The sequence below is a fragment of the Diplotaxodon limnothrissa genome, linkage group LG1, assembly GCF_057381915.1.
Source record: "Diplotaxodon limnothrissa isolate DT_005_m linkage group LG1, D_limnothrissa_male_GT1.1, whole genome shotgun sequence".
Taxonomy (NCBI): Eukaryota; Metazoa; Chordata; class Actinopteri; order Cichliformes; family Cichlidae; genus Diplotaxodon; species Diplotaxodon limnothrissa.
Genome location: NC_140596.1, coordinates 6755020 through 6782601, shown reverse-complemented (window position 1 = coordinate 6782601; position 27582 = coordinate 6755020). Strand labels below are relative to the sequence as shown.

General features: G+C 38.3%; 1 protein-coding gene across 1 annotated transcript in view; it reads right to left on the bottom strand.

Annotated features, from left to right (window-relative positions):
• mctp2b (multiple C2 domains, transmembrane 2b) overlaps window positions 1–24533 on the bottom strand; it is a 51483-nt gene extending 26950 nt beyond the window's left edge. The window contains exons 1-8 of the mRNA XM_085360623.1: window positions 24444–24533; window positions 14354–14915; window positions 8393–8440; window positions 7340–7457; window positions 4293–4435; window positions 3863–3939; window positions 1946–2060; window positions 48–218 (exon numbers count right to left, since the gene is read on the bottom strand). Of these exons, the coding sequence (XP_085216749.1) occupies window positions 48–218; window positions 1946–2060; window positions 3863–3939; window positions 4293–4435; window positions 7340–7457; window positions 8393–8440; window positions 14354–14866 (1185 nt within the window). The 5' untranslated portion in view covers window positions 14867–14915; window positions 24444–24533. The remainder of the gene's footprint in view (window positions 1–47; window positions 219–1945; window positions 2061–3862; window positions 3940–4292; window positions 4436–7339; window positions 7458–8392; window positions 8441–14353; window positions 14916–24443) is intronic.
• Between the last annotated feature and the right edge of the window lie 3049 nt (window positions 24534–27582).

Here is a 27582-nt window from a genome sequence, read left to right as displayed (position 1 = left end):
TAGGAAGAGGAAAAAATTAAGAGCAACAGTCTTCTGTTGAGATATACCTTGCTTTTGTATCGCTGCTCTCCCAGTTTGAAGAGAACGGAGAACTGACCTGCCTGACTGTCCACCGGCAGCTTCTTACCCTCAACCAGAGTCACCAACAAAACAGTTGTCCACAGCTGACTCTTCTTCAGCTCTTCTGACAAACTAATAGGCTGAGAATGCTTTCCAGCCTGCAAAAGTAGGGATACAAAAAAAATAATAATAATAATGAGAGGAATGAGAGGTAATGCTTTAAATTTAAAAAAAATAAATCAATACATTCAATTTCAGCTTTTTTTAAAGGATACAAAAAAAAATATTATATTAAAAAAAAAAGAAAAAAGAAAATCCAAATTCAGTTTCCTGCAGTTCCACCACCACCATGTTTGAGACATTATAACAATTGCCCATGGAAGACAGGTAAATGAAACATTCTCAGAGATTAGGTAAAGCTTTCATGTATAATTGGAAGCCATGTTTTAAGATAATTAGTTGAGTTTATATAGAGACACAGTGTACCCCTGAGATAACTTTAAGCCAGATTCAATCACTGCAGATCAAGCCAACTTTGTAATGACACATGCAGAAAACGCTTTTTTAATTAACAGCTGCACAGCATGCAGTTGGCAGACTACAAGAAGAATTTGAAGCACATGCACACAGTAGGTACATCTGTTCAACAATGAAAACAACTTCAAACTTATAGGCATGCAGACAGTCAAAAGCTTTTCTAACTAATCCTGCGAATGTGCAATGTTGCCACGTGTATAGCTGTCTAATCTTGCGTAGCATCGCTTCATGCAGTACATAGAATGGACCTGCAGACAATAGCGTGGCAGACAAAAAGAAGCATGCATTCCCCAACTAAACTCTGTGAGTCAAATACCTCATCAGTGAGCAGGCAGAACAACAGCCGGACTTGTTACTGGGAAATGCTGGTAAGCATCTGTGCTTTTTTATGATAATGGTCAAAGGTGATCACAGGATTTTATTTTTATTTTCTTGGAACAATCCTATGGTTATCATCATAGGATAATAAGGTGCCATAATAAGTGTGACCTTGTTATGGGACTTCCACTATAGCCTCTCAGGTCTGGGCTAAAAATAAGAATTTGGGTTTATTTAATTTTTAATGCATATGTTGTAGTCATTGAGTGAAAGCGACAACGTACAAACTCTATATTCGTTTTAGCTGGTCTGCTGCTATCAAGTTAACTGGGATCAGGAATCTTCTGTATTTGGGATCCTTTTATAATTATCACTGAAAATATTGAAACACTTAATTTACCCTGATTTGTATATAGGTTAATACCAAATAGGAATATGTCCAGTCAGTTAATTAAGGAAACACTGACTAACAACTACTGAAAGAGTTTAGTCTTCAAACCACTGAGTACATCTGTTAAATTTCTTCAAGATACTGCGCCCTGATTTGTGAAATAAAATGATTTGCTGCCCTCTTGTGGAATCAACTGAAGCACAGATAACTGCCAAAACTAAAGGAACTACTGTCAGAATTTTTGTTACATTACCTTTTGTTACCAATTTGAGCTGAATTAGAAAAATCGTGAAACCTGAACATGGTGTGAAAAAAAATTCACCAGACCAATGGGCCTCATTTGTTTTTCTCCTTTTTATATTTGGCAGATATCTGTATAATACTGATTAGAATGAAGGGTCCATGAAGTCTTTCCTATGTGTTCCAGCCACCATGCCTTACCCTACTACTTCGTGTTCGTTTTTGGTGCCATTTCTGCCGCCAGGAGCATGCATTTTAGGTGCAAAACAAAATGACACTAGTTAGTAGGCTTTACACAGAAACAGAGACACAAACACAGACATACGATAAATGCAATGCACGACAAGTCTGCCTTCTGCTTGAAAGCATGGAGCAAATACATGAGGGAGCTTGATATACATTGCTTCTTTTGCTGTCTCCATTTCTGAGTGACAGACTCAAGTCCACCAATACGACGCCCATGTCCTCCTCCAGGCTGTTTGGATCATCCAGGCGCAAAGACATCTCATTGACCCTGAAAACAAAGCGGGTTTTTGATGAGAGATGGGCAGTCATGTGCCATCGAGCATGCCTTTGAATTTATTCAGAACAAGCACCACAGGATGTAAAAATATAAGCATCAGATCACTGAGGAGATGAACTAGAGAAAATGTATTCTATGCAATAATTGTCAAAAAGTATGTTTAAAAGATATGCAGAGCAAAACTGCATTAAATACTAAGGCTTAGAGCAATATGATACCACAGCAATGCAATTAATTTTACTTCTTCATATTTAAATTGCTGACAAAGGACAAGAGAGGTGTTTAATTAACACTGGGGTAATGCAAAGGTCTCAGGTCAAATTAACACTTGTACTGGCAAGCCGAGCTACACGAGGGCACAGACTGAACTCACTGCAGCTTTGTCTTAGATGCACCTGGACTCAGTTACTCACTGTAAGGCCATAAACATAAGTGGGAGTGGTTGTGTGTGCACAAACTGGTATAGAACTGAGCTAGATAGAATAACGAGGCATTTGATAACTTGGTGACAATTTCTTGGAGGTTACTTTCATTAAGGTAATTTATTTCAGGTTCAAAGAGGAGTGTAGAAATGTGGAAAAGCACCCACACTATAATCCCAAACTGTTCCCACATTACAGACACACTACACATTCTAAAAATAAATTCTACAGTAAAAGCAGCCACTGCAATGTTAATAATTAATGGGCAAATGCTTTGAAAGTAAAGTTCAACACTCATAAGCTAAATGCAGCTGCGTTGCCAAACCCATAAATGGGTTGAGCCAATGCAGTGCCTGGAAATAGTTTATTTCACATATTGAAGTAAAGCAAGTATTGAACACGTCACCAATTTTATAAGTAGGTATATATAAAGGTGCTATTGAAATGAAATTCTCAACAGATTCTCAATAACCTGAAATTTATTTAAGACTTTAAACAAAAGCCTTTGTTGGTGACGACAGCTTTAAGAAGCCTCCTGTATGGAGAAACTAGTTACATCCATCCTCAGATGTGATTTTGGCTCATTCATCCACACAAACAGCCTTCAAATCCTGAAGGTTCCCTGGGCCCCTTCTGTAAACTTTGAGCTTCAGTTCTTTCAACAAATTTTCAGTTAGATTCAGGTCAGGAGACTGGCAGGGCCATTCTAGCAGCTGTATTTTCTTTCTCTGAAACCAACTGAAAGTTTCCATGTCTGTGTGTTTGGGATCATTGTCTTGCTGAAACATTCACCCTCGTTTCTTCTTCATCTTCCTGGTAGATTTTACAGATTTGTAATTAAGAATGTTTCTGTACAATTTTCCATTCATCCTTCCTTCAATTACATGAAGCGTTCCAGTGCCGTATGCTGAAAACAGCCCCACACCATGATGTTCTCACCTTCAAATTTTACTGCTGGTATGTTCACAGCCTTGTCTAAATGTTGATCAGTAAACTTTAAACATGCTTCAACATATGTTTTCTTCAGAAATAGAGGTAATGAGCGTGCATACAGGTCAAGGTTGCAAAGGTTTTTGAGCCTCCTTCAGGTGTTCAATACTTTTTCCCTGTGTCATTTCTCATTAGAAACACATCATTTATGGACATCTATGGTTTGATTTCTTTGCTTGTGTGGATTAGATGCATTTTTGCCAACATCTAGTGAGAATTTCATTGCATAGTACCTTTAGAAATATATTCATTGAGAAAACTGGTGATTTGTTCAATATTATTTTTCCAATTTTATTATTCCAGGATCACTATAATTCACATGCTACACCCCAACAGAGCTCTGTCCAGCTGCTTCAAGCACTTCCACATCACCATACTCACTTGTCCATCTCCAGACCACTCAGAAGGACACTTGCAGCACCCATAAAGTCATCAGTTGTAAGATCACGGTCATACACCTGTATATCAAACATCAACAGTCCTTTAACACAAGACAGTTCATGTAAGGAGAACTGTGCTGACTGTCCTACTGCAGTATCCTTGAAAACTCATACAGAGTGATAACAGCCGTTTTGTTGGATTTATGAAGGTGCACAGACACTAATCATACATTGATTTTCATAACACTTTGACAAAAAAATGTCACCCTAACTACATAATGAAGGATAGAAAACATGCACTGACATGTACATTTCCACAACAGACTATGACTCTCAGTGTTAAAGCTGCTCATTAAAACTTTCACATTCATTATTTCCCACACTGTTGACATGACCTTTATTAAACTGACCATTAAAAAAAAAAAAGTTACCTTGATGTAAAGCTTCTGATTCAGATCCTTAATGGGCAAAGAGAAGGACTCATTCCACACAGGGTTGAGGTTTTTATAAAGCACTTTACTTTTGTAGAATGTTTTTCCATCCAATTTGAATTTGACGTAGGGGTCGCTGGTACCTGAGAATGAATATTGCAAACCAGTAAATAGAAAACAAACAAACAAATAAACAAACAAACATACTTTTTGGAATGACATCATCAGGGCCCTGTAATATGAAGCAAGATAAATATAAGTAGGGTATTTATTCATTATCTTGATTCACTAAAATCAGCCATCGCTTTTAACAACACACCAAATTAACCCAGGGTTTCCCAGTCAGGCTATGAGAACATTCACACAAAGGGGTGGAATCATGTACTGTTAGCAGAGTGGCTGATTTTACAAAGGAGCACAAAATTATGACCCCAGACATATACGGAGATCTTAAACACATAATACAGACTGAAAGCAACACGTGCTGCAGAGAAATCTGCAATGTGAGAGCAAAAGCACTCTATAGTAATTTAGTATTAGAATCTCTGTATAAGTATGCGAGAACTGTGTGAGTACTTTAAAGATTTTGGTCAATAAGACTGAAAAATGCCAACCAAATCTATAAAGTTTAACCTATTTGAAGGCAGGAAGAAAAGCAAGCAAAAAATGCTGACTGTGGAAGTTAACAGACTTATGACTATTACAAAACTATAATTCATCTAAAATTCTCTTTATTAATAATCCTCACAAAAGGAAAGATAAAGAAAAAAAAGACCCTCCTGATATCTGCACAGACGAGCCTGACGGATTTTCCAGGAATGGTGACACTATTTTCAGAGAACTGGTCAGTAACTGGGGATTTTTTTCCCTTAATGATCTTTAATCTTGAACCCAACCTGCTCCGTGTATGTTAGGTCTGCAGCCTAGGTTAGCATGGCAACACACCTAAATAAGAAGTTACCTATATAAACCCAAATCCTGCTGTGTAGCCCCAGAATATAAAATTATTTTTTATTTCTGAGTGAAATAAAGTCTATAATGTTTAATAAATTAAAATGACATGATCCTACTTAGTAACATGACATAACATGACATAACTACTTAGTAACTACTTAGCACACAAGAATTTCACTCGCATGTGCTGTGCCAGTGTGCCTGCACATGTGATGTGACAATAAAAAGTGATTTGATTTGATTTGATTTAACATTATAATATTCATCATGAGTTGTAGGACATGTTATTTCAGAACACAAAGCATGATTATTGCAACTTCTCTTTTCCATCTTTCAAAAGCAGCGTTGTCATCATGACTGTCTTTAATAAATACTTGACAACTTGACATTTACTTCTAAATAACACTGACTCCATTGTTTTTCAACTTCTATGTAAATGTACCAATTTGCACTATTACGTAGAAGGTCTGACCTGCTCTGTGTGATCTCTCATTTTTGTATGGAGGATGTGGTCCCAACCGATGTAACCACAACTTCCTGAAACAATAGCCAATCACATTTCAGCTTCCTGTGTGAAAACTAACTGCAACTGAAAACATCACTTTTGCAGGTTTTGTGCGAGTTTCTTTTAAACACTAACATATATAGGCAGGCCCAAAGATTAACACTACAAATTCCACATTGAGTCACTTTTGAAACTTCTAAATCTCACTTTCTGTTGCTGTTCTGTATCATTTTCACTTCAGAGTAAAGGAAGTAGGAGGTGTATCTTTTGAATTGTCTCTCAATCAACCAGGTGAGGGCAGCAGTCTACCAAACACAGCTGTGATCATAGCTTAAACTTCATGAGGAGCTTAGACTGTTCTGTTTCGTTACATTACATGAGCTTGCCCGGTTCTTTGTGGTGTTGCTATTAGAATAGGCTTTATAGACCCTTCACACAAGAAGTCATTAGCAAAACAGCTGCCACCGCATGCTGCGACTGCTGAATGTATAATCTGATCAAAACCAAAAAAATAAAAGCTTGTTCATGCTTTTAAACCACCATGTGGTCTTAACAATGTGGTGAAACCAAATCCGCTTGCCTCTTGTCATCCTCTTTATTTTCCATCTTATCTTTACCTACAGTCTGGTTGTGTCAACATGCAGGCACACTCAAGAGGAAAATATAATCCAAGAGTGAAAGGCTTTCTGTACTGACTGCTGGTCTGGGTGTGGCTCAGACAGGTTCTAAACTGCTGCAAGGAATCCTGCTCGTGTTGCTACAAGAGCTTCACAGCTAACCTGACACTCAGCTGTCTTTTGTGTCCCTGGAGTTAATAACACTGCGTGTAATCAAAACAGACATTCCTGGTTGTCCTTATCAAGTCAAGGCCAAACACACGAGTCAACACTGACACATACAGGGGGGGAAAAAGCGACTATGAGGAATGGCGGAGGGTTTCGTTTTTGGTTTTTTTCCCCTTTGTAGGCCCAAGCATCTGTCCACGTTTACGGGAATTATAATTCATAAAGTTTAAGAGATTTAGCAAGTCAACTCAGATACGTTTCTCAGTATGAGAAGATGACAAAGCAATAACAATAGTAACACTTACTCATTGCCACAGGCATACACAAGAAAATACGTGATGCATGTCATTGTAAGATCTAGTCAGAATTAAGCCACAGCTTCAGAAAAAAAAAAAAGAAGTAGGCGTGTAGCTCTAAGGTATAAACATACACCAACAGGTAACTGCATCTTTGCTTTTACAGCACACTGAACTTTCAAGTAAGGTAATCATATGCAGAGGAAAATTTGGGGAAGTTAAAATGATGAAGCTCTAGTCAGACAATGATCCTCGGGTGGGAGGGTAAAGGCATTTTGTTTCATCAGTTGAATAGGATTCCACTGCCACACTTCTCATTTTCCACTGTGCTGAAGTATTACTTGCTTCTGCACTGATCCTGTTTCCTGGATGATAATCAGCATCACAGCGGTGCCTGTTGATCTTCTGTTTTTCTCAGACTGTGTATTTTAATGCTAGTGTTGCTGTACATCACAATAATCTGGAACAAAAAGCTGAGTTGTAGTAGTGCCGATATGAGCTCCTTACCACAGCGGTCCCTGATGACCAAGTTGTGTCCTTCCTTTAAGTTAACGGTGAGCAGGTAGGACCTCTGGGAATCTCTGGCACTCTCAGACATGTTCACAGCCTCATTGTCCATCTCATACTGAATAGAAAAACAATATTATTACTTTACTACTAGTAGTATTACCAAAGTGCCCCATCTACTTCCGCACAAACTGGGCAGCTTTTTAATCAGGAAGTATCTGATCAGAAAACAGTTTTTTGCCTTTATTATGGGTCACTGCACCATTAATATTTAAACTTCAAATTTATTACCAGTAATGCTATTAACCACAGTATAATAGCTCCACCTCTATTTATGTGAAGAATAACTTTTTAATCTTTAACAACAAAATTATCACAGGACTTCTTTCATTTTACTTTCATGCACTGATTTCAAGTCAGACTGTTGTTCACGTGCAGGAATTTGACGAGACTCTAATACAGCTTTCCTAATTCTTTACTGTTTGGGTTGTATTATTTTTGTCACATTTATACAACTTTAATTAAAAAAAACTAAACAAAGTATACTCACTTACAGGTTTTAAAAGATTGTATTCTGTGCAGTTTTATGCTTCTCGTCTAGGCAGTGGATTATTTAATCACTATTAAGCCTTTCCAGCAAGCCATGAATCTTTCACCCAATAAACCCCAGTACCCTGGAATCACCCCAGCTCAGCTTCCTAACCCTGACCGGCTACAAAAGATGGACAACACACACTGGATGCTGAACCACAAATAGCCTACTGTTCTATCTCATTCTAAACAGAGCGCAATAATCTGGAATTAAACTTTGATATAACCACGCGTCGGCCAAAGACCCACACTGCTGTTGGCATGGCATAATGCTGAAAACCACCAGCATAGAGACATGAAAGGGACAATCCGTTGCAAAATTCTACAACCACAAAGATGCAACTTAGGATAAAACTGTCAGACGCAACCCTTTTCTCCTGTCGTGCCTAAAGCTGATTTGCATATTAACCAGTCAACAACAAAAATCATCTTACAAACTACAAATTAGACAGTAGCACTTACATTTTGGTGGTCCCCTTCCTTTATGTGACTGCTGTAATCGTTATCATACTGCAGAGACAAAGATGAATATTTTTTTAAACCATGTGACACATGACAAAGACTTTCAAAACATGTAAAATTCCTGTTGATGAAAAAGCTTCACTCAGCTAAAGCTAAAGGCTCAGAACTGCCCTCTCCTTGGTATTTCTACCACCAGCACAAATCCTCTGAGCATTTATTAAAAATTCCTGTGTCCTGGGGACTGAACAGAGGTAACCCAAAAAACATCTACTAGGCAATTTCCACTTTTTTCCCCTAATTTGCTTCTCTTCTTTGGGTTTCAGAGTAACTGCAAACACTGTAACTGTTTACCTAACATAAGGTATTTTGCCATACATACCACTCCTTTCTTTATGAATTCAAATATAGATTGCTGTATTCAGATGTATTCATTATAGTTTCTATACAATTAAAGATAATCTCCCAGAGTTTTTTTTGTAAGTCTATGGACTATTTATACAGCTATGAGGAAGTGTTCAGTTGACAACAACAGTTGCACAATGGGACATGACAAGAATTAAAATAAAAAGCACTTTACTATTCTTGATATTCTTTGATGTGGTTTTAAAACCACCCTGGGGGCCCTGAGAAAACAAACGGTTAGTTTTCACACTGTGCATTGTTGCTTTCACCAAATTCAAAACAGTTTTTTTGACTGATCTGAAACCTCAGTGATGACGGAAAATAAGATGACTAAGAAAGACAGCGGGTCTCTCATTTCTTCTATTTTTCTTATATCAGTTTTCTTACATCAGATCCTGATCCAGATACAGGTAGACCTTAGCTGTTGATCATATCCAGGCAAAACCCACCTCTGGTAAAACTTAATGCAAATCCATTTATAACCAGCAGACATAGAAATAAATGTGCTAGTTGAAATATGGGCTTTGTAATATGCTAATATCAGCATGTATCAGCTTGCGCTTAATCAGCATTCAAGGCTGCATTAGCCTTGAATGCTTAATAGCAATCAAAATGTAAAGCCAGTTGAGGTTTAAACACAAAAGCACAGATTTCTTAATGTTTCTTATGTGCTGTTATTCATTTACGCTTACACCTGACTCAGATCTCAATCAGCTAGTTGTTTTGTTGTGGTGTATCAACCAGGTGTTGCAAAAAGGGAAGTTGCAGAGCACCCTCTGATGGACAAACTATGCAACAGCCACTCTCATAATGTAGTTGAAGGGTGTTTCTTCCATTTCAATTAATTCCATCTTGAATTAATCAGTTAATAATCAGTTCTTATATTTTCCTCACACAACAGACCACCAAATGGCTAATATCAGCAGATAATATCTGCCTGCTGAGAAAATGGTCAGGTTCTAAAGATCAGCATCCTGTGCTGCAAACTACAAAGCGTAAAGATTCGAAATCAAAATCCCACTGGCGGAAACTACAAATATCACCTCAGTCAATCAGATAAATATAAAGAGCATCTATAAAAAACAAAAAACAAAACAAAACACTGATATGTTACTACAACACCAACAGGAAGATGAAACATTTTACTGGGTGATGATTTTTTAGGTCATTTCCTGTTACTTACTTAAAAGTTTCACAACATGTTGATGGTAACGCATTATTCAAAGATTACCATACCAAACTGCAACTTCTTTTTATCAACCCCCCCCCCCACACACACACACACACACACACGTTTAGGCATGTTTGTGAGAACAGAAAATTAGCATGCCTCTATATTTGTGAGGACCAACAGTCACTTATGGGGACAAAATGCCCGTCCATACGAGTCTGAAGGGATTTCTGAGGCTCAAAACGTGGTTTTAAATGTCAGGGTTACGATTAGGTTATGGTTTTGTTTAGGATAAGGGGTGTGTGTGTGTGTGTGTGTGTGTGTGTGTGTGTGTGTGTGTGTGTAAGTAAAACTGTCAGCCAACATGTTATACACCTGTCCTGCTGCCCTCTCTAACCACACTTGTCTAAACCACTGATAGTGAAACCAGGAAGAAAGTATAGCTTAGTGGAAAGAAGTCAAAATGAACATGATTCACAATTAATTTTTACTTTATTTGTTGCTTAAACCATTGAATAAAAAGGTATTTAGTAGCCTATGAACTTCTACAAGAGTAATTCATTTAGCCTGTGTAGCAAACAAGCCTGTCAAAGCTGTAAAAAGAGGCTATGACTTCCTAGTTGTCTGGGTCGTCCTCTGCATGTCAACAAGAACTACAGCATTAATCTGCTTGCACATTCATTGGTGTCCACTTTGCATGACAAAGAAAATAAAGCCAAGGCTACGCCCAATGTTATTGTTCAAATGAAAATTAAACATTTGGAATTTCAAGTCAGCTTGCATTTGTGCGTCATGTCATGTAAAGCATGCAATCTACACAAAACCTGTTGAAAGTCATTCTAACCATGATCTGACAAACAAAGCCTGCCCTTGATTACGAGAAGAATGCAAAGCCTGACATGTTCATAATTTCCCCCAGGGATCAATAAAGTATTCTGATTCTGATTCTGATGATTTGCTGTAAAGGGTTATCTTCAATACATACAATGTTATTTACTAGGGCTGCACGATTTTTTGGCTTAGAATTGAGATCACGATTCTCTCACGATTTTCTTTTCCAGTATAAATATTTATTGCACTTATTAACTGCACATCAACTTCGTAACAGTTGAGACTGAACATAAAAACAATAAATAAACATAAAAACAACAAATGTCTCACGTTTTGTTGTTGCCGCAAAATGTTGTACTGCTTGAAATTCCGTCTCCACCGTTGCTCGACACTGCGTGTATAGAGCAGGTAGTGCAACAATAGAAAAATAGTTGCGGGACGGCATTGTGTTTGTCTAGGGTGTTGATCATTTTCCTAAATCCCTCGTTTTGCACATTGTTGATGGGAGCCATATCTTTGGTCAGGTGATAAGTGATAGCCTCCGTAATTTCTTTGTGCCTGCGGGAGTTCGACGGGTATAGGGAAGCGCTGTATAAGGTTCCTGTTATTAATGTTTGGGTGGTTGACCGGGACGGATTTTCTCCTGTCACTTTCTCGTCATCCCTGACGTGCTCTCCGTTGTTTTTTACCTGCTAATTTTAGCATCACATGGCACAGCTTCTGTATCACGTGGTATAAGGCTCCGCCCTTGTCATTTGTTGAGCAGGAAGAGTGAGCGCTTGTTTTCATGCAGATTACGTCCCGGATCAAAATGAGGTACAATCGTCGTCTCTCTTTTTCTTTTTTTTTTTAATCGTTGTCATTTGGAAATGAGATCGCACATAAGTATGAATCGAGATCGCGATTTTCTAACGATTAATCGTGCAGCCCTATTATTTACACATCACTGTTATGCTAGAAATGCGAGTAGCAGCTGTACTTGAGAGACGTAGATCAAAAATCCACCTCCGGGTCATTTTAACAGAGAATGGAATGAGGAAGGAGATGAGGTTTACAACTGATTCTATCTGACACCAGGTGCCAGATGTATAAGTGACATTTTTAATTGGCAATAAAAACAGCCAATAGTCTCCTTCTGTAGTGTTTATCCTGATTATAATTACACATCTGAGATAAAACACAAAATAAAGCCACAGTAATATATATGAACTAATATCAATCCAGATCCTTAAAATCATTCACTTCAGTTGGTGGTATTATGACAAAGTGGAAGTGCCTGGGAACGACAGCATTTCAGCCACAAACTGGTACAGTACATAAAATCTCAGAGCCAGATCAGCAAATGTTGAGGAACACAGTGTGCCAACTTTCTGCAGAGTCCATCGCTACAGACCTCCAAACCTCATGTGGCCTTCAGATTAGCTCAAGAACACTGCACAGAGAGCTTTATGGAATACGTTTCCATGGCCAAGCAGCTGCATCCACACCTTACATCAAGAAATGCAATGCAAAGCACTGGATGCTGTGGAGCAAAGACTCAGTGCAGAAGTGTTCTGTAGCGTGACAAATTACATGTTTGTCCCGTGTTTGGCGGTTGCCAGTACAACAGTACTTGACTGCCATGTGCCAGGTGTAAAGGTTGGTGGAGGGGGTATCCAGTCTTTAGGTCTGACGTCATTAGCTGCGTTTGGGCCCAAACTATGCTGCAGGTCCCCAAGTCAAATGATCACTGCGGCATCACTGAGAGTTGAATAACTGTCTAAATTCTTTCATCTGTAATAAAATGATCAGTGTTGCTGCTCTACCAGGTGTGAAAATTAAGTTTAACATCCAGGCATCCATGAAAACAGAATTTATGAAATTTAACAGAGTTAGAAGTTAGCTCGCTAGTTTCCATCTAATATAATATAGCATGTTCTGACTGAGGGATCTCTGAAATAAATTAAGACGTACAGCTCTGTTACTACTTCTGACATAAATTAAGCCAGGAAAGTAAACAGCAGTGAGGTTTTATAGGGTTACTGAAGTTTGGCTAGCTGGTATATAATGTGATTACTAGTAACACAGCTAGTTTTGCTATGTTAGCAAAATATAAACAGTGAAGCAGGAGGATGAACGCTAACATTTTTCCACTTGATAAAAGTTAACGTGAGGGTTCCCGATGGTTAGGAACAAATGCAATCGCATGGCAGGATGCAAACGGACCAAACTACAGTCAGGAGAACAACTGAGATAATCCATCCACAATATGAGGTTAGTCATTAATATACTGCCTGGGCTGTAGTTACAGCGTAAGGTTTTAAAAACTGAGCTTTAAAATGATTAGCGGTAATAAAACCCAGAGGCCAACAGTTATCACTGACTGTTTTTAGGGGATTGTTGAGATTTAATAGAACAAGATGCAAAGCATTAAAACATGTTAAAAACACAACAGCCTTCTTAAACGCAGAGTAGTTTGGGCCCGGAAGCAGGATTCATCACATCATCACAAGACCGGATTATGGTGTATGTTTGTTTTGAGTAGTTAGGTGATTCTCACAAGAAGGCAACAGCAAGGAGAACTTCAGGGTTTCCAATGCTTTCATATATATTTCAGGATGTCAGTTTGAGGTCTTGTTGGTAGAGTTAAGACCACATCTGAGGAGGCACAAAAGTCATTGCGAGGAGACCACTGAACCAGAGTTTAGCTGGGATAAAATTGTGTATTCGGTACTGGTGTGCCAGTTTTGCCCTGTGAAACTACACGGTTGGTGTAAATGAGTCAAAGTTCAAAAAATATTTTAAAATGAACACAAAATATTCGCTTAAATTTTACGCAGTGTGTAAAGGCCTCAGTCTGAGAAAGATTTATAACTTGAACAAATGTAACTTCTATCAATTAGGGCAAATCTCTTTTAATATGAAATCATTGGAGCAATAAACAGGAATGTGTAGCAAGATGGATAGTTCATACCATAAAATACACTTATTTACACTTGTCCCAAAAAGCAAGCAAACAAAAACGTTTAATGTGGAAGACAATTTATAAAATAATTGGTTAAATCTAATCGATCTTGTCTCTTAACTTCAAGAAAGAAAGAAAAAACAAAACAACAAACAATAGTTTTAAATGTGACTCTGTTTGGCACTCACAGCCTACATCCTTGTCTTTTTAACAAAGACGTGAATCCACCAGAAGCAGTGTTTGCACAGTTCTACTGTAGACTATTGATTTAGGATGGACCTCGATTTGCAACCATATCCAGCTCTTCCAAGTTAAACTTTGCAAGTCAAGTGTAAATACACCTGATACCTCAACCCCGCCAATGTACAACATGTTTTTTTTACTGTGTGTTGCAGGGGGGAAAAAAATGCTGACTTGTCAGTTAATTTTGGTGTCAAAGTATTAGATATAACAGGAACTACAAAGTCAAAATATGAGTGAATATTTAAAATAAAAATGCAAGTCGTCAGTGCTAGTGTCCCAGAAGGTTCAATCCTTATGTGAAACATTATATGAATATTCCGTATGTGGAGATGCCCAATCTGCTAGGTTATTTCAAAAGTATTTTCTTTACCTGCGAGCTGTCCAGGGAATCATCCACAGCTGCACTGTCTGGAGTGTAAACAGTCATCATCTCTGGTAGTGCAAGTTTCTCGGGCTCCATGCCTCGTCCAGGTTGGTGTGTCTCCCGGGAAGATGTCTCTTCTCCACAAAGACTGTTAAATGATTCCTGGGAAGAAGAACGGTTTGTGCAGTTTGTAGGCACGCTCAGTCTGTTTTCACTCCTCCCTATTCTTCCACTACCTGCTCTAAGGTTTACACTCCTCCCACCTCCTACAGGACCCGTAGGAGGCCTGTCAAGCGGTGTGGAAGGATCGCTATAACTGGGACTATTGTACTGCTGAAAAGGCACTCTGGAGGAGACGTGGGGGTAATCCTGCTTCACGTTCCTTACGTCAGGAACGGAGGAGCTCATCCGATTGTGGTCAAGCTGGACAGCCAACTTGTTTAAGGGATCCTTGCCCCGCTTGAAATGTGGCAGCATCTTCTGCCGGAGATGCTGCATCATGCCTGGCTTCTTCTCCATGATGGATGCAAGGTTTAGTCTGTGTCTAAGATTTGGACATCACTGGCACCTATTGTGAAAAAAAGAGAATGAGAGGAGTCAGTCATTGAAGCATATCTGTAGCTAAGCTCAAACTGCATTTAGTACATTTCATCAACTACAGGAACAAATAATCACAAGGATTAAAACACATTAAAGAACAAAATGCACAGTGAATTACTGTAATCATTTCTATAAAGATTTGGTGGCGATCTTTAATGTCAAATATTCAAATATACAGCTTTAAGCTTACAGCATCTTGTCTTTAAAATAAAGACAAGATGATAGTTTATTAAATTTTAATGACATTTGCAGATTGTTTCGGTGAAGTTTAATAAACTCCTTGCTATCTAAAATATAACAGGACACCGGAGTATATTCTCGAGCATCTCACACTTCTGATAATCAGCTGTCTGCTTGACGTTTATTCAGCTGTGTAAAAACTAGAACTTTAATCTCAGCCAAACCGATTTACTCAGGAACAAATAAAATACTACAAAAAAAAGCCAAACAATAACATTTTTAAGTTATCTAAGTGACTTATATATATTTAACCTGAGTAGCGAAAGACAGCGGTGGGTTTGAAAACAATTTGCGGGGAGTCCGGTGTTCTCACGGGTTCTAGTGAGCCTGGCCCCCGGCTAGCTATCGAGCTAGTGACTAACAGACCTCTTCGAAAACGTCGGAGCGCTTTTGAAAATATGTGGTGTCTTGATAAACTGAGCAGATATTTGAGGTTTACACAGCTACATTCTCGCCTGAAAATATGTTAAACGTTTATTTTGTGACCCAGAAAGAATAATAAGAGTAATATTAAAACTAACTAGCTGCCGCCATTGTTGACAACTGAGCTGGGCTGCGCTATGAATTCTGGGACAAAGCTCCTTCTTCTTCGGGGTTTAACGGCAGCTGGCATCCTTGTACATGCAGTGCTGCCATCTTCTGTTTCAGTCTGTTATTACACTCTTAAATCCTACTACTTATTCCTGCGTCTTTTGTGATCTTACAAAGCTTCAAACGACGCGTCGACGATTTTGATAGTCGACGTAATCGTGACTAGTCGACTAATCGTGGCAGCCCTAATACACACATTATCTATCAGAGGCCTTTAGTGCCATAAAATATGCTTATAATGGTGACCCAGAAATTAAACAACCTGCAGCAATTATATAACAGAAGAGGAAGCTGGAACAACTGCAATTAATAATGCAAACTCACGTGTGCACTCCAATATAATGTTGACAAAGAGGGGCTTTTTAACACAGAAATTTAGTCTACTCAAATGCTGTGAGTTACAAATAATGTTAATATGTTTTCTTTTGTTCATGGGTGCAGAGACAAGGCACTGCATCTAACAAAAACACATGCAAATAGACACAATACACTGTAGTAACAATACCTTTATAACTTGTGTTCATTTTGCTTACTTCTTTCTTTAATTACTTCATTCATGCATTTATCTGTTCATCGTTTCATTTATTGTGTTGATTTAATTTCCATACTCTCTTGGCTCCCCATTCTAACAATACATTATGAGCAGGTGCACAGAAACAAAGTTGGGCACAGGCACACACACACACACTTACTTGTTTGCCTCATCTTTGTCTACATGTCATATTCCATGTGACTTAACGACTTATTTTTTCAGATATCTGTGTCTGTTATTTCATTTAAGGGAAATTATAACATTATATTATAATAATGCATTAGGGAAAAAAGAAAGAAGAAAAAAAAAAAAGAAGAAATCATCAAATCATGCAAAGTCAGTTTTGCCAGTAAAATGATTGTTATGAGCTCACTTCCACTGACCAGGTCTCTCTGCTATCAGGAAGAAATCTCTTGGGAAATTAAAAGGTCAAAGGACAATACCTTAACAATACACAAGTCTTTGAACAGAAAGCAGGCATACTTTTTGTGGTGTGCATTTACCGGTAAATTTAGAATTTTGCCACTCCTTTTTTCAGCCTCATGAAAACAATCTAGTCATTAGATTCACTGCAGACAAAAAAAGTAGAAAAAACAGTTTACAGATGTAGGTTAATATTGCACGTCAAGATTTTTTAAATGCTTCTCGGAATAAAAGGAAGTAGACAAAAATAATTTCAACTATAAATAAAGCCCCATCTATCATAGTCACACCTCTAACTGAAGACGACAACTATTCTCACCCGGAAGGAGACTATTCTGACAGCTTTACATTACAGCTCGGCTGTATATCTTTTGGAGGGCCGACTTCAGCTACTACATAGTTTTTTTAATAGCTTGTTCCTGTATGAATGAGTGTGTGTGTGTGTCTCATCTGTCATTCATTTACAGGTTAGCCACTGCAAACTTACAGCTTTTTTGAAGAAACAAAGACAGGGAAGACAAAGCACAGAATGCATACTGTGATGTGTCATTCATGCTTAAGCTCTAAATGATCAATTAAATATATTAAAAAAAAAGAAACATTACCAGCCCTTTGCTTCTGACAAAACCTGATAATCCTCTTAGCAGCTTCTCACTTTGTATTGTCATCAACTGCGGCCAACGACCTGTCATGCTATCAGCAGGTAAAGGGAAGTGTAGGGTGAGAGGCGGAGATGGCAGACGTCATATTATTATGGAGGATGTAATCTCAGGCATCGACAGCAAAGCAAAACATATTCATGGAACATGAATAGAAGATGTTAAATATCATAAGAGGTTATCATTTCCACAAGAATGTTTCCTACTGGTTAGCTGAAGTTGTTTCTCCAGGTATTAGACTACAACAACTCATTTTTATTGTTTGTCACCTGCCTGGCTATGAGAAAATTGAACCAGAAAAGCATGAGTCCTTGATGGCAGCTTGACAGCAGCTGGGACGTATATCTCCCACAGGTAGTAAGCAGAGCGTGATCATAATGGAGGTATGTTTTTGTAGGCCAAAAATATGCATTATGTTTTTGACTTTTACTTTCACCTCTCCCCTTTTCAAACCACACACAAGAGGAAGAAAGCCAACAGACTATTTAAGGAAATGCTCTATAGTTTGTGTAGGGATTCCAAACTTGCTGCTCTTATCAATATACACTAGATCTAACAAAGAACCAAAATATTATGTTTAGAGTTGAAACAGTTGTTCGCACTTACATTCCATATCGCAATCACTCAACACCATAACATCATGTTATCAAAAAGCTTAGCTTCAGATTATTTATGATCATCTAATCTCTAGAATTAAGTCATGCAATTGAAACACTGAGACTGGAACTGCCCAGTCAGTGACTCTTATCCAATTTGTTCTAGACATGTGTGAAATCTGGTTTCTTCCTCCAACTTCAGAAATAACATATTGTGTTTGTGATACGTTCAATAGTTCTACTCCTTGCATTTATAAAAATCAACACAGTATGTTAAAAGGTCTCATGCCATCTTACTTTCCTCTAGCAAATTTGCATGTGTGCGTCTCAATTGTCGGTCAAAAGTCTGCCAGAGGCATCCCCTTGCCTTATGTTCAGCAACACGTATATCACTGAGTGTGCATCTGTTTACTCAACACCAGTGGGCGTATGTTCTCCTCAACTTAGATTATCAGTTTTATTTCCTTCAGTGCAGGAAATAATTATGGGATCCCCTGCTGAATTTAGTTTATGTTCACTTGCAAAGAATTAAACATGCACGACCGTGGGTGACCATGGCTCAGGGGATTGGGAAGCTCATCTGTAACCGGAAGGTTGCCAGTTCGATCCCCCTGTTCTTTCTGTTCTGGTCGTTGTGTCCTTGGGCAAGACAAGGCCAACAGAGGGCCTTGTCAGAGGGGCCGATGGCGCGATATGGCAGCCTCGCTTCTGTCAGTCTACCCCAGGGCAGCTGTGGCTACAACTGTAACTGCCTCCACCAGTGTGTGAATGTGAGAGTGAATGAATAGTGGAATTGTAAAGCGCTTTGGGTGCCTAGAAAAGCGCTATATAAATGCAATCCATTATTATTATTATTACTCGTTTTTATGGTAGTTTAAAATTTAGAAAGAGAGATAATCAACTAAAAATACTTCTCCCAAAAAAAACACATTACATAAAAGTTGATTTGCATGTCACTGATAATGACTAAGTATTAGATCCCCAAGCAAAACATGGCTTAGTACTTAGTGGAAAAGCCCTTGTTGGCAAGCACAGCGGTAAGACTGCTCTCGATGCTGGTCACCAGGTTTCCACCCATCTCAGGAAAGATATAACCACTCCTCTTTACAAAAACTCTCAATCTTTAAGGTTTCTTGTCTGCCACTTAGCAACTCTCTCCACAGATTTCCACAGCTACTAGGCCACTGCAGTGACCTTAATTTTCTTCTTTAGCCTCTCCTTTATTGCCATGGTATGTTTTGGGTCATCGTCAAGCTGGAAGACCCACAATAGAGCTTCAGTATTCTGGCTGAATCCAATATTTTACAGTACATGACCCAGTCCATTTGCCCCTCAATGCAGTTAAAGTTGTCATGTAGCCTTAGTAGAAAATTAGGCCGAAAGCATAACATTCTTTGGGTCTTTGATCTTGCCCATTGTGCTGGATAAGTTGGAATGGAAGAAATTGATTCTGTAGACACATAACTAAATGCTATCAGGAGTATTTGGAACTACAGTAACTGACTGATTAATTGTAATCTGTGTCTCACGTGGGCACACACTAGCAAGCACCTGAAGGGACCATATAATGTAAGATTATACCCTACTTTATATTGCACAATGGGAAATCCAAAGTTCAAACAAAGCAGTAAATGAGAAGTGTTTGAAATACATAAAACTGTATTTATCTAATGATAGTCACAGCAAGTTTCATGACGTTGAAGCAAGGTGGTTTTTCATTTGATTAATTTATACACCTAAAGGCGCTGTCACTGTTGACTGTAGTTTGAAGTCTTTGCTTTAGCTACAGATAAACTTAGCTGTGAGCGACAGAAACGCACTGTGAACTAACTCAGTCATTTCAATCTTTTAAGAAGAAAATACACAATATGTCAGTTCGTGTTTACAGCTCGTTTCCACTGCCCTCAGGGACCAAAGTTGGGATTATCAGGTCTGATTATCGCCCAAATTTTTGGCCACAGAATGGCACGTAGCAGGAAACAGTCCATTTCAGACACGGCATTACTAGTAGAAATACTCCATTTGGTGAGTGTGCTGCCTGTACAGAATATGAGGAAGGTAGATCACATTATGGCCACTCACTGTGGTAACTTTCCAGTAAATTCACATCATATGGACTTTTCAATCCACTTTTTCAATTCAATTGACATTTTGAATTCACTACATGTATGAAGATTTTTTTAAAATCATAACTTTAAATACTAAATATTCCAGATGGTCCTCTTTCAAAAAACAGGAACCTGGAATGATATATGTCGCATTACTGCTTTATTGGTCATCACAGACCAACCGATTAACGTGCATGACTGCCAACAGGGCTGATAGCCTGCATCACTTTCACGTCACTGCATTTTATTGGCAGGATGTTTCACTACAAAGCCTAAGTTAGAATATCAGCTAATTTCAGGATCAAACTTCATCTCGAGCAAAATTATTAATGGAATCAAAGGAGATTTCAAGAGCGTGATGGGCTTAAAAGAGTAATGGGAGAAAAAGACCATGTGTGCAGAACATTGCAATGTAGGGCATTGATCATGTGATTTGACTCGAAAATGGTGTTAGTGTAACTTAGGGCATGAATTAAGTATAGTTTCAAAAACACAACAACTGCAATGATTTACACAAACCCACTTTTTTCCAAATACACAACAGAATACAACATGTCAAATTTTTAAACAGTAAAAATGCAGGAAGAGAAGAAAAATAAATTATACTTGAGTTTGGCAGCTAACAATCTCCAGAAAGTTTGGAGTTCCCTCTGTAAACATCTTTTTTGTTATACTTGTCCCAACTTTTTTTGAGGTTATATATTGTTGCCATTAAATTCAAAATCACCTTAGTTTGAATAAAAACAGTATATTTTCTCAGGTTTTTCTCAGGTGTAATAAATTTCAGTGTCCCATCTTTTTGGAATTGGGGCTGTAAAGAAGCCCCCAAAAAGCTATAATCATGCTCAACAGAGCAGGATACGACATAGCTTTCAACTGACAGTCCAGCCACTGTTACCACTGGAAAACAGCAAATCATTAGAAATTTTTAAAAAAAAGATGAGGCCCACTTCTTCATTTGGCAAGAATAGACTCTGATGAAAGGCAAGATGCTTCATCAGAATAGGGGGGATTTTTGTACTATGAAAAGTTTCTCAGAAGACTATTGAAGAATTTTTCTTACATTTCACAGCCACCCTGCAGGATCCAGAAGGCTGGTTGGTTGTATGGGCTAAAATACATGTATGTATAACTAAAGTAAGGCTAACCGCATGATGCAAAAAACTAAGGCTCGGTCCTGAATCAATATGCCCTTCCTAAATAAATAAATATATAAATAAATAAAAAGATATTGGATAATGTACTGTACTTTACAGTTCCTAATTTGTGCAGTATAAAGTTCCAACAAAGTAATAAATGAGAAGTGGCTGAAATACATAAACCATTATTTACCTCATGACAGTCATGGTAAGTATCATGACCTTTGAAGTAAGGTGGTTTTGTTATTTGATTCATTTATACAGTATGGGCACTGTCACCGTTGACTGTAGTTTGAAGACCTGATGTCTCATTGATAATTAGCTGCAGATCAGCTCAGCTGTGAGCTCTAAAAACCAACTTGGGAGGAGGGGGGGGGGTTCCTGTTTCCCCACCATCAGAAACATACTGGTCAAGTCTGCAGTCATTGTGCCCTTGATTAATGCTCTGGCAAATCACTAATCCTTCTTTACACATTAGATGGAGCTTACAAAAAGGAGATTTATTTATTTATTAAAAAAATAAATCTAATCAGAGGATTGGAAAGTAATTGGAGGACACACCTGCATGAATTAAAAAAAAAAAAAAAAGTCTAGCAAGCACTTTAAGGCACCATATAGTTATACTGCACAAATAAGGAACTCCAAAGTTCAAGCAAAGTAGTACATGTGAAGTGGCTGAAATACATAAACCATTATTTACCTTATGATAGTCACAGTGAGGTGTCATTTCTTTAATTTCACTAGATTTTTATGCTTAAACATGCAAATTCAGTAGTTATTGTATATTCATCTGCATGAATTTCCAACAGACAAAGTATAGCAAATTAAACGCCTAAATGCACATTTTGAACATTTTCTTTTCACTATCCTAAAATGTTACGGAGCAAGTACATGGGAAAAAAAAATCCACTCTTTCTGCCTGCCATGTCTCACCAAGTTAAAGCTTGTATTGCCTATCCTTGTACAACACATCATTAGAGCCAGAACAGTCAGGGTCCACATGAAGGCTTTTGCACGAAGCCAGCTCAGTTCAAGGACATGCTGAGGCCAACTGTCCATCATACAGATAAACATGTCCCAAAACCTTCCTCACCAGCCTCCTTTTAAGTCACTTTTTTGACTATATTAGATAGCGAGACATTCAGCAAGATTGCTTAAAAAACTGTTCTAGATCGCAATAAACAGGAAATAAACAGGCAATGGTTTAAGGTCGCATTGTTAAACAAACCTGAAAGTGGGTACATGTACGTGAAAGCACTTTTACTGTCCATGAAAAAACCCTTTGCAATATGACTAATGCCAAGGTGTGTATGAAAATCATCCTTTGATACTAGTACGTACTAGAAAGGCATCCTGTCTGATTGGCATGATTTCTTATACAAAAGGGATCACTCAGTGTTAGTACAAAAGCTAAAGCAAGCTCACACATGCATCAGTGGTTGCAAGAAAAGCATGCACAACTGCACACAGTGCATTCTGTCTCCCATTTCAAAATGAGGACGCCGCTGTTTGAAGGAAAAAAAAACAGATTTTATGAAACGCCCGACAGTACACAAATAACTGATGATGTTGTTTTATAATGATCCCGGGTTAATCCGTTGTTAAACATTAAAGTACTCTGGCTGAATGGGTCTTCTAAATATTAGAGATGTAGAGATCTGACCAGGCAATGATTTACTGAAGCAGATAAACAACAAAGGCTTCTGTCAATTTTGAAATGTTCTGCATACAAGTTCTTATCCTGAAAGCAAGCTCCTTAGAAATTACAGGAAATTGTGCTCTCATTTTTAAAATATTTATCATGTACAGACCTCTGACAAAATAAAGGAAATAATCTGTTACACTGTAGGGGTAATTTTTTGGCAAGGTTTTGATCCACCTCTCCCATAAGAGCTGAAGCCTAAACACAAACCAAATTTCTGACTAATTAACATTATCCTGAGGAAATAATTCAATTCCCCCACTCCATGACACAACTCAATGAATGGTTTGGAGAGTATGACATGAGGAAATCAGATCGTCAGATCTCAATCCATTTTAGCACCTGTGGGAGATTTTGTACTAAAATGACAGTGAAGACACTGTATTGACAGTGTTAATCACAAATACTAGATATACTTTAGAAGAAAGTTGCTCAGTCTTTAAAGCAGAGATCCAGAGACTTGGAACACGAAACCTGCACTAAACCTCTTCCTGCAGAATGTGGTGCCCCTTAGCAAGACACTTTCAGTTTCCCTTAATTTACCACCCCCATTCCCTCTGTGTGTATACGTTCTAAAGTACTGATGCAAGTTACAAAAGGTCACATCCATCAATGCTCTTTGAAGCCTCTAATGCTTTTTTCTTCCCTTCAGCTGATGTGTTGTGTTGAGTAACTGCATCACGGACGTCTCTTGCTGAACAGGACAAGCTATTTCCTGAAACGAGTCTATTTCACAGTTTGTGGTTCCTATGCTTTAATATGAGGCAAGACAGTGACTGCAGAAAATACAGACAAAACGACAAAAAAAACATTTACAGATTCAGTAGACTACATTTCAGACATATAATAGTCAACATAAAAGCTGAAAGCTTAAGTATTGTTACTATGTATACTAACCATAAAGATGTATGTCGGTCTACAGCAGTTAAGCCGGTATGAACCTAGTAAGTTTTCGAAATTCAATCAGCGTTGGTAAAATGTCATCAACAACAGTATTCTTCATATAGTGCATTTTATATGCAAGCCTTTACCATGTAGCTCCATGCAAGACACTATGTAACCATCCGTGTCACCCTGACAACATGAGGCTTGTCCAGCAGCGTCTTGCAGGAGCACTGGGAGGTGACCATGATTCATTAAAAGTACCACTGAAACCATTTCTTCCTTGATATCAATGCCGAACTGATGAAAATGTTATCTCTCTATTAAAAATCATTTAAAATGAAATGTAACAACATGTTTCAATTCGTGAGAAAGAACAAACATTTAATTGTCAGATGCTTGAAAGGAGTTCTCTGTTACCCTTCTTTAAAGACTCATAAACTAAAGATTCCCACGTGGCAAACTGACAGCTCGAAGGTGACTTCTCATCTGACCACCAGGAGTAATGTTGCCGGACAGGAAGAAGGCTCACCTGACTAGCCGCACCTCGAAGACCCCAGCAGGTAACTTTCTGCTTCTCGCCAGGAAAAGAGAATAAAAGGAAAAACAGAAAGTCATATTTACCTGTTTTTCCCCGCCCGCTGCTGGAAACCTCCAAGGTATTTATCCTTATTCAACTCATTTCAGTGTAGCTGGAATTACAAAACAGCAACAGTTGTGCACATCGATTGCAATTTCTGGCTCTGACACACTTCCTCCTCCTCCTCTCCCTTTTAGCATCAAATATCAGCTATGACACAACAAAGCGTCTTATGGGCTCTTCAAAATAAAAGCTCTTCCGAGGACCGCGTGCACTGTCCATCTGCACATTAAAGGAGAATGAAATACATAACCTGAAAAAAATACATGGGTATTTTGAAACATATTTTTACAGAGGTTATCTGCATTTCTGTAAGTTTTAAAGTATTTGTCTTCAGCAGTGAAACATATTGAATGTCATTTTACATTCGTTTTGTTCGTGTCACACACCCCGAAATCACTCAAATAAAATGTGGTTATGGCTGTGGTTAAGTGTGTCAAAACATTTGTTGAAATGCCTTCAGATAACAGCAAAATGTATGTGCAGATATGCTCAGATGAAGATGCATTCATCTTACCGATACAGTAGGCTATAGCCACCATTAAAATTAAAATAATAATTTTTTTTGGCTATAGGCTCATTGGCTAGGCAGCTTTTTGTGGATCTTAAACTAATCCTTCCCTCAAACATCTGTTTGCTCTCATAATTCTCATTAACCTTGGCACATTTAATCCGTCCCTCGTCCACCCCCGAGTAACTGACGTCGTTGCCCATTGTGGATTTCTCTGAGCTAAAAAGAAAAAAAGCTGCACACTTCTCATATGACTACTCTGTTCATTTACTCGTTTCATATTAACTGAATCGTTTTACCTTTTTAAAATCACAGTCATAACAGTCTCACTTTCAACTGCTATTTAATTGGCATAATGTAGTTATTCAACAAAGACGAAATATTAACATTAAGTGGGGGCGATCGTGGCTCAAGAGTTGGCAGTTCGTCTTGTGATCGAAGGTTGCCGGTTCGAGCCCCGGCTCGGACAGTTTCGGTCGTTGTGTTCTTGGGCAAGAACTACTGGTGATGGCGCGATATGGCAGTCTGCCCCAGGGCAGCTGTGGCTACAACTGTAGCTTGCCTCCACCAGTGTGTTAGAGCGAATGAATAGTGGAATTGTATAAGCGCTTTGAGGGTTTCGAAAAGCGCTATATAAATGTAATCCATTATTATTAAGTACTTTACTGCTAATGTTTATGATTTTGCTATGTCTCTTGCTGCCAGCCCTAAATGCTTTTGAGCAGTTTCTTTTTTCTGTATTTTCTGTTTTCACGTCGCTGCTGCATTCCCATCAGCATCACAGCTTCTTTCACAATTGTAATTTACAATTCATTGGCCACGTGAAGCCAGGTACCAGACACATATCGGGGTGGCTGTAGCTCAGGTGGTAGAGCATGTCATCTACTGATCGGAAGGTTGGTGGTTCGACTGGCTTCCCCTAGTCTGTATGCCAAATATCCTTGGGCAAGATACTAACCAAATTGCTCTCCGATGCATCCATCGCAGTATGAATGTGTGTGAATGTTAGCTATGATGCACTAAGAAAAATGTGCTTGTGCGAATGGGTATGCATGGGTGAATGCACAAGTTGTGTAAAGCGCTTTGAGTGCTCAGATGAGTAGAAAAGCGCTATATAAGAACCAGTCCATGTAGCTATTTTATTACTGGTGTCAAAGAAACATAGAAATAGTATCCTGTTCTAAAACCCTGCATCATGAATGTGTTTCAAAACTTTCATTTTGCTCTTTTTTTGTATCCGTCTTTCATTGCAGAGTCAAAGCTGTTACATTTTCCAGCCATGCTCTCATTCAGTGGAAGCACTGTGGTTAGTCTTTTGCAGCTTTTGCTTCTCACCACATGCGCTACCTTGTACTTACCCACATGTTGCATTTTCTCAGGTTTAATCATCTTCTGCTCAGTCATAAAGTCATTCAGTAAATTCCCATCTCTCTGGAGGTAAGATTTCTCTCAGTACAAGAATTCAATGTGTCTCTTATTGTATGGATTCAGTGCCATTAAAGTAATATTTATATTAACTGTCTTCATCCATGGTTATCTCAGATATATACAACGTATATTTTTAAAAAAAAATCTTAATCTCACAAAGACACATGGCCTTAAGTGTGTAACCATCATTAGGCACAAGTTACTTATTTAATAAAGACCAAAACAGATAAATACTCTATCAAAAGACACTGGTATGGGAGTCAAAGGTACATATATACGATAACAGATTTAAGAACAAATTCCTCTAAAGAGTTCCGCTTTGTTTTCTGATCTATGACATTGTGTTTTATCACCTAACACCATCAGCCAAGCAGGAGTTGATGTGCATGTGTTCAGCAGCTTTTTAAAAAGTTTCAGCAGTTTTATCTTTCTTTATAATGCATCCATTTTCCTAAATCTTTTTTACAGGGATATATATATATATATATATATATATACATATATATATATACATATATATATATATATATATATATATATATATATATATTAACTAATCAATAAACCTTTTCTAGAGAGGAGTTGTCTTCTTCTCACATTTATTTTGGGGGGTTTTGGGCTTTATTTGATAGTTTAACAGTGATGAGTAGACAGGAAAGAGGGGGAGAGGGTGCAAAGGTCTCCAGAGATCCGACTCGAACCCAGGCCACTGCATTTCAGCTGTAAGGCAAACAGACGCCTCCTCGACCAGTAACCTTTTTTTTTTTAAGAATTGTTTCCTAAGCTTTCTTAACAAAGCCAGTTTATCTATTTATCTAAGAAAGGATACAAATGGTTCTGTAGTGTAGGCTTTAACAACTTTGCTTGGCAAGCAAAAGGTTGCTGGTTAAATTCCAGCCAGAGACACAAATCCCCCTTGGGTTTGTACCAGGAAGGGCATCTGGCATAACACTGCCAAGTCAAATATGCAGACCTACCTGCTTTGGCGACCCCTTGTAACAAAGGAGCAGCTGAAAGTAGCTTTATCTAAGAAATTATGGGAGTTTCAGGAGACAAAGTGTGAAGGCAGGCAGATAAAACACACTGACAAAACGCTATAGTTACACCAAAAGTGATATATATTAAAGATACTATGTACAAACAATAGTGACATGTTTTGGTAGTACATATACAAGTGTCCATGG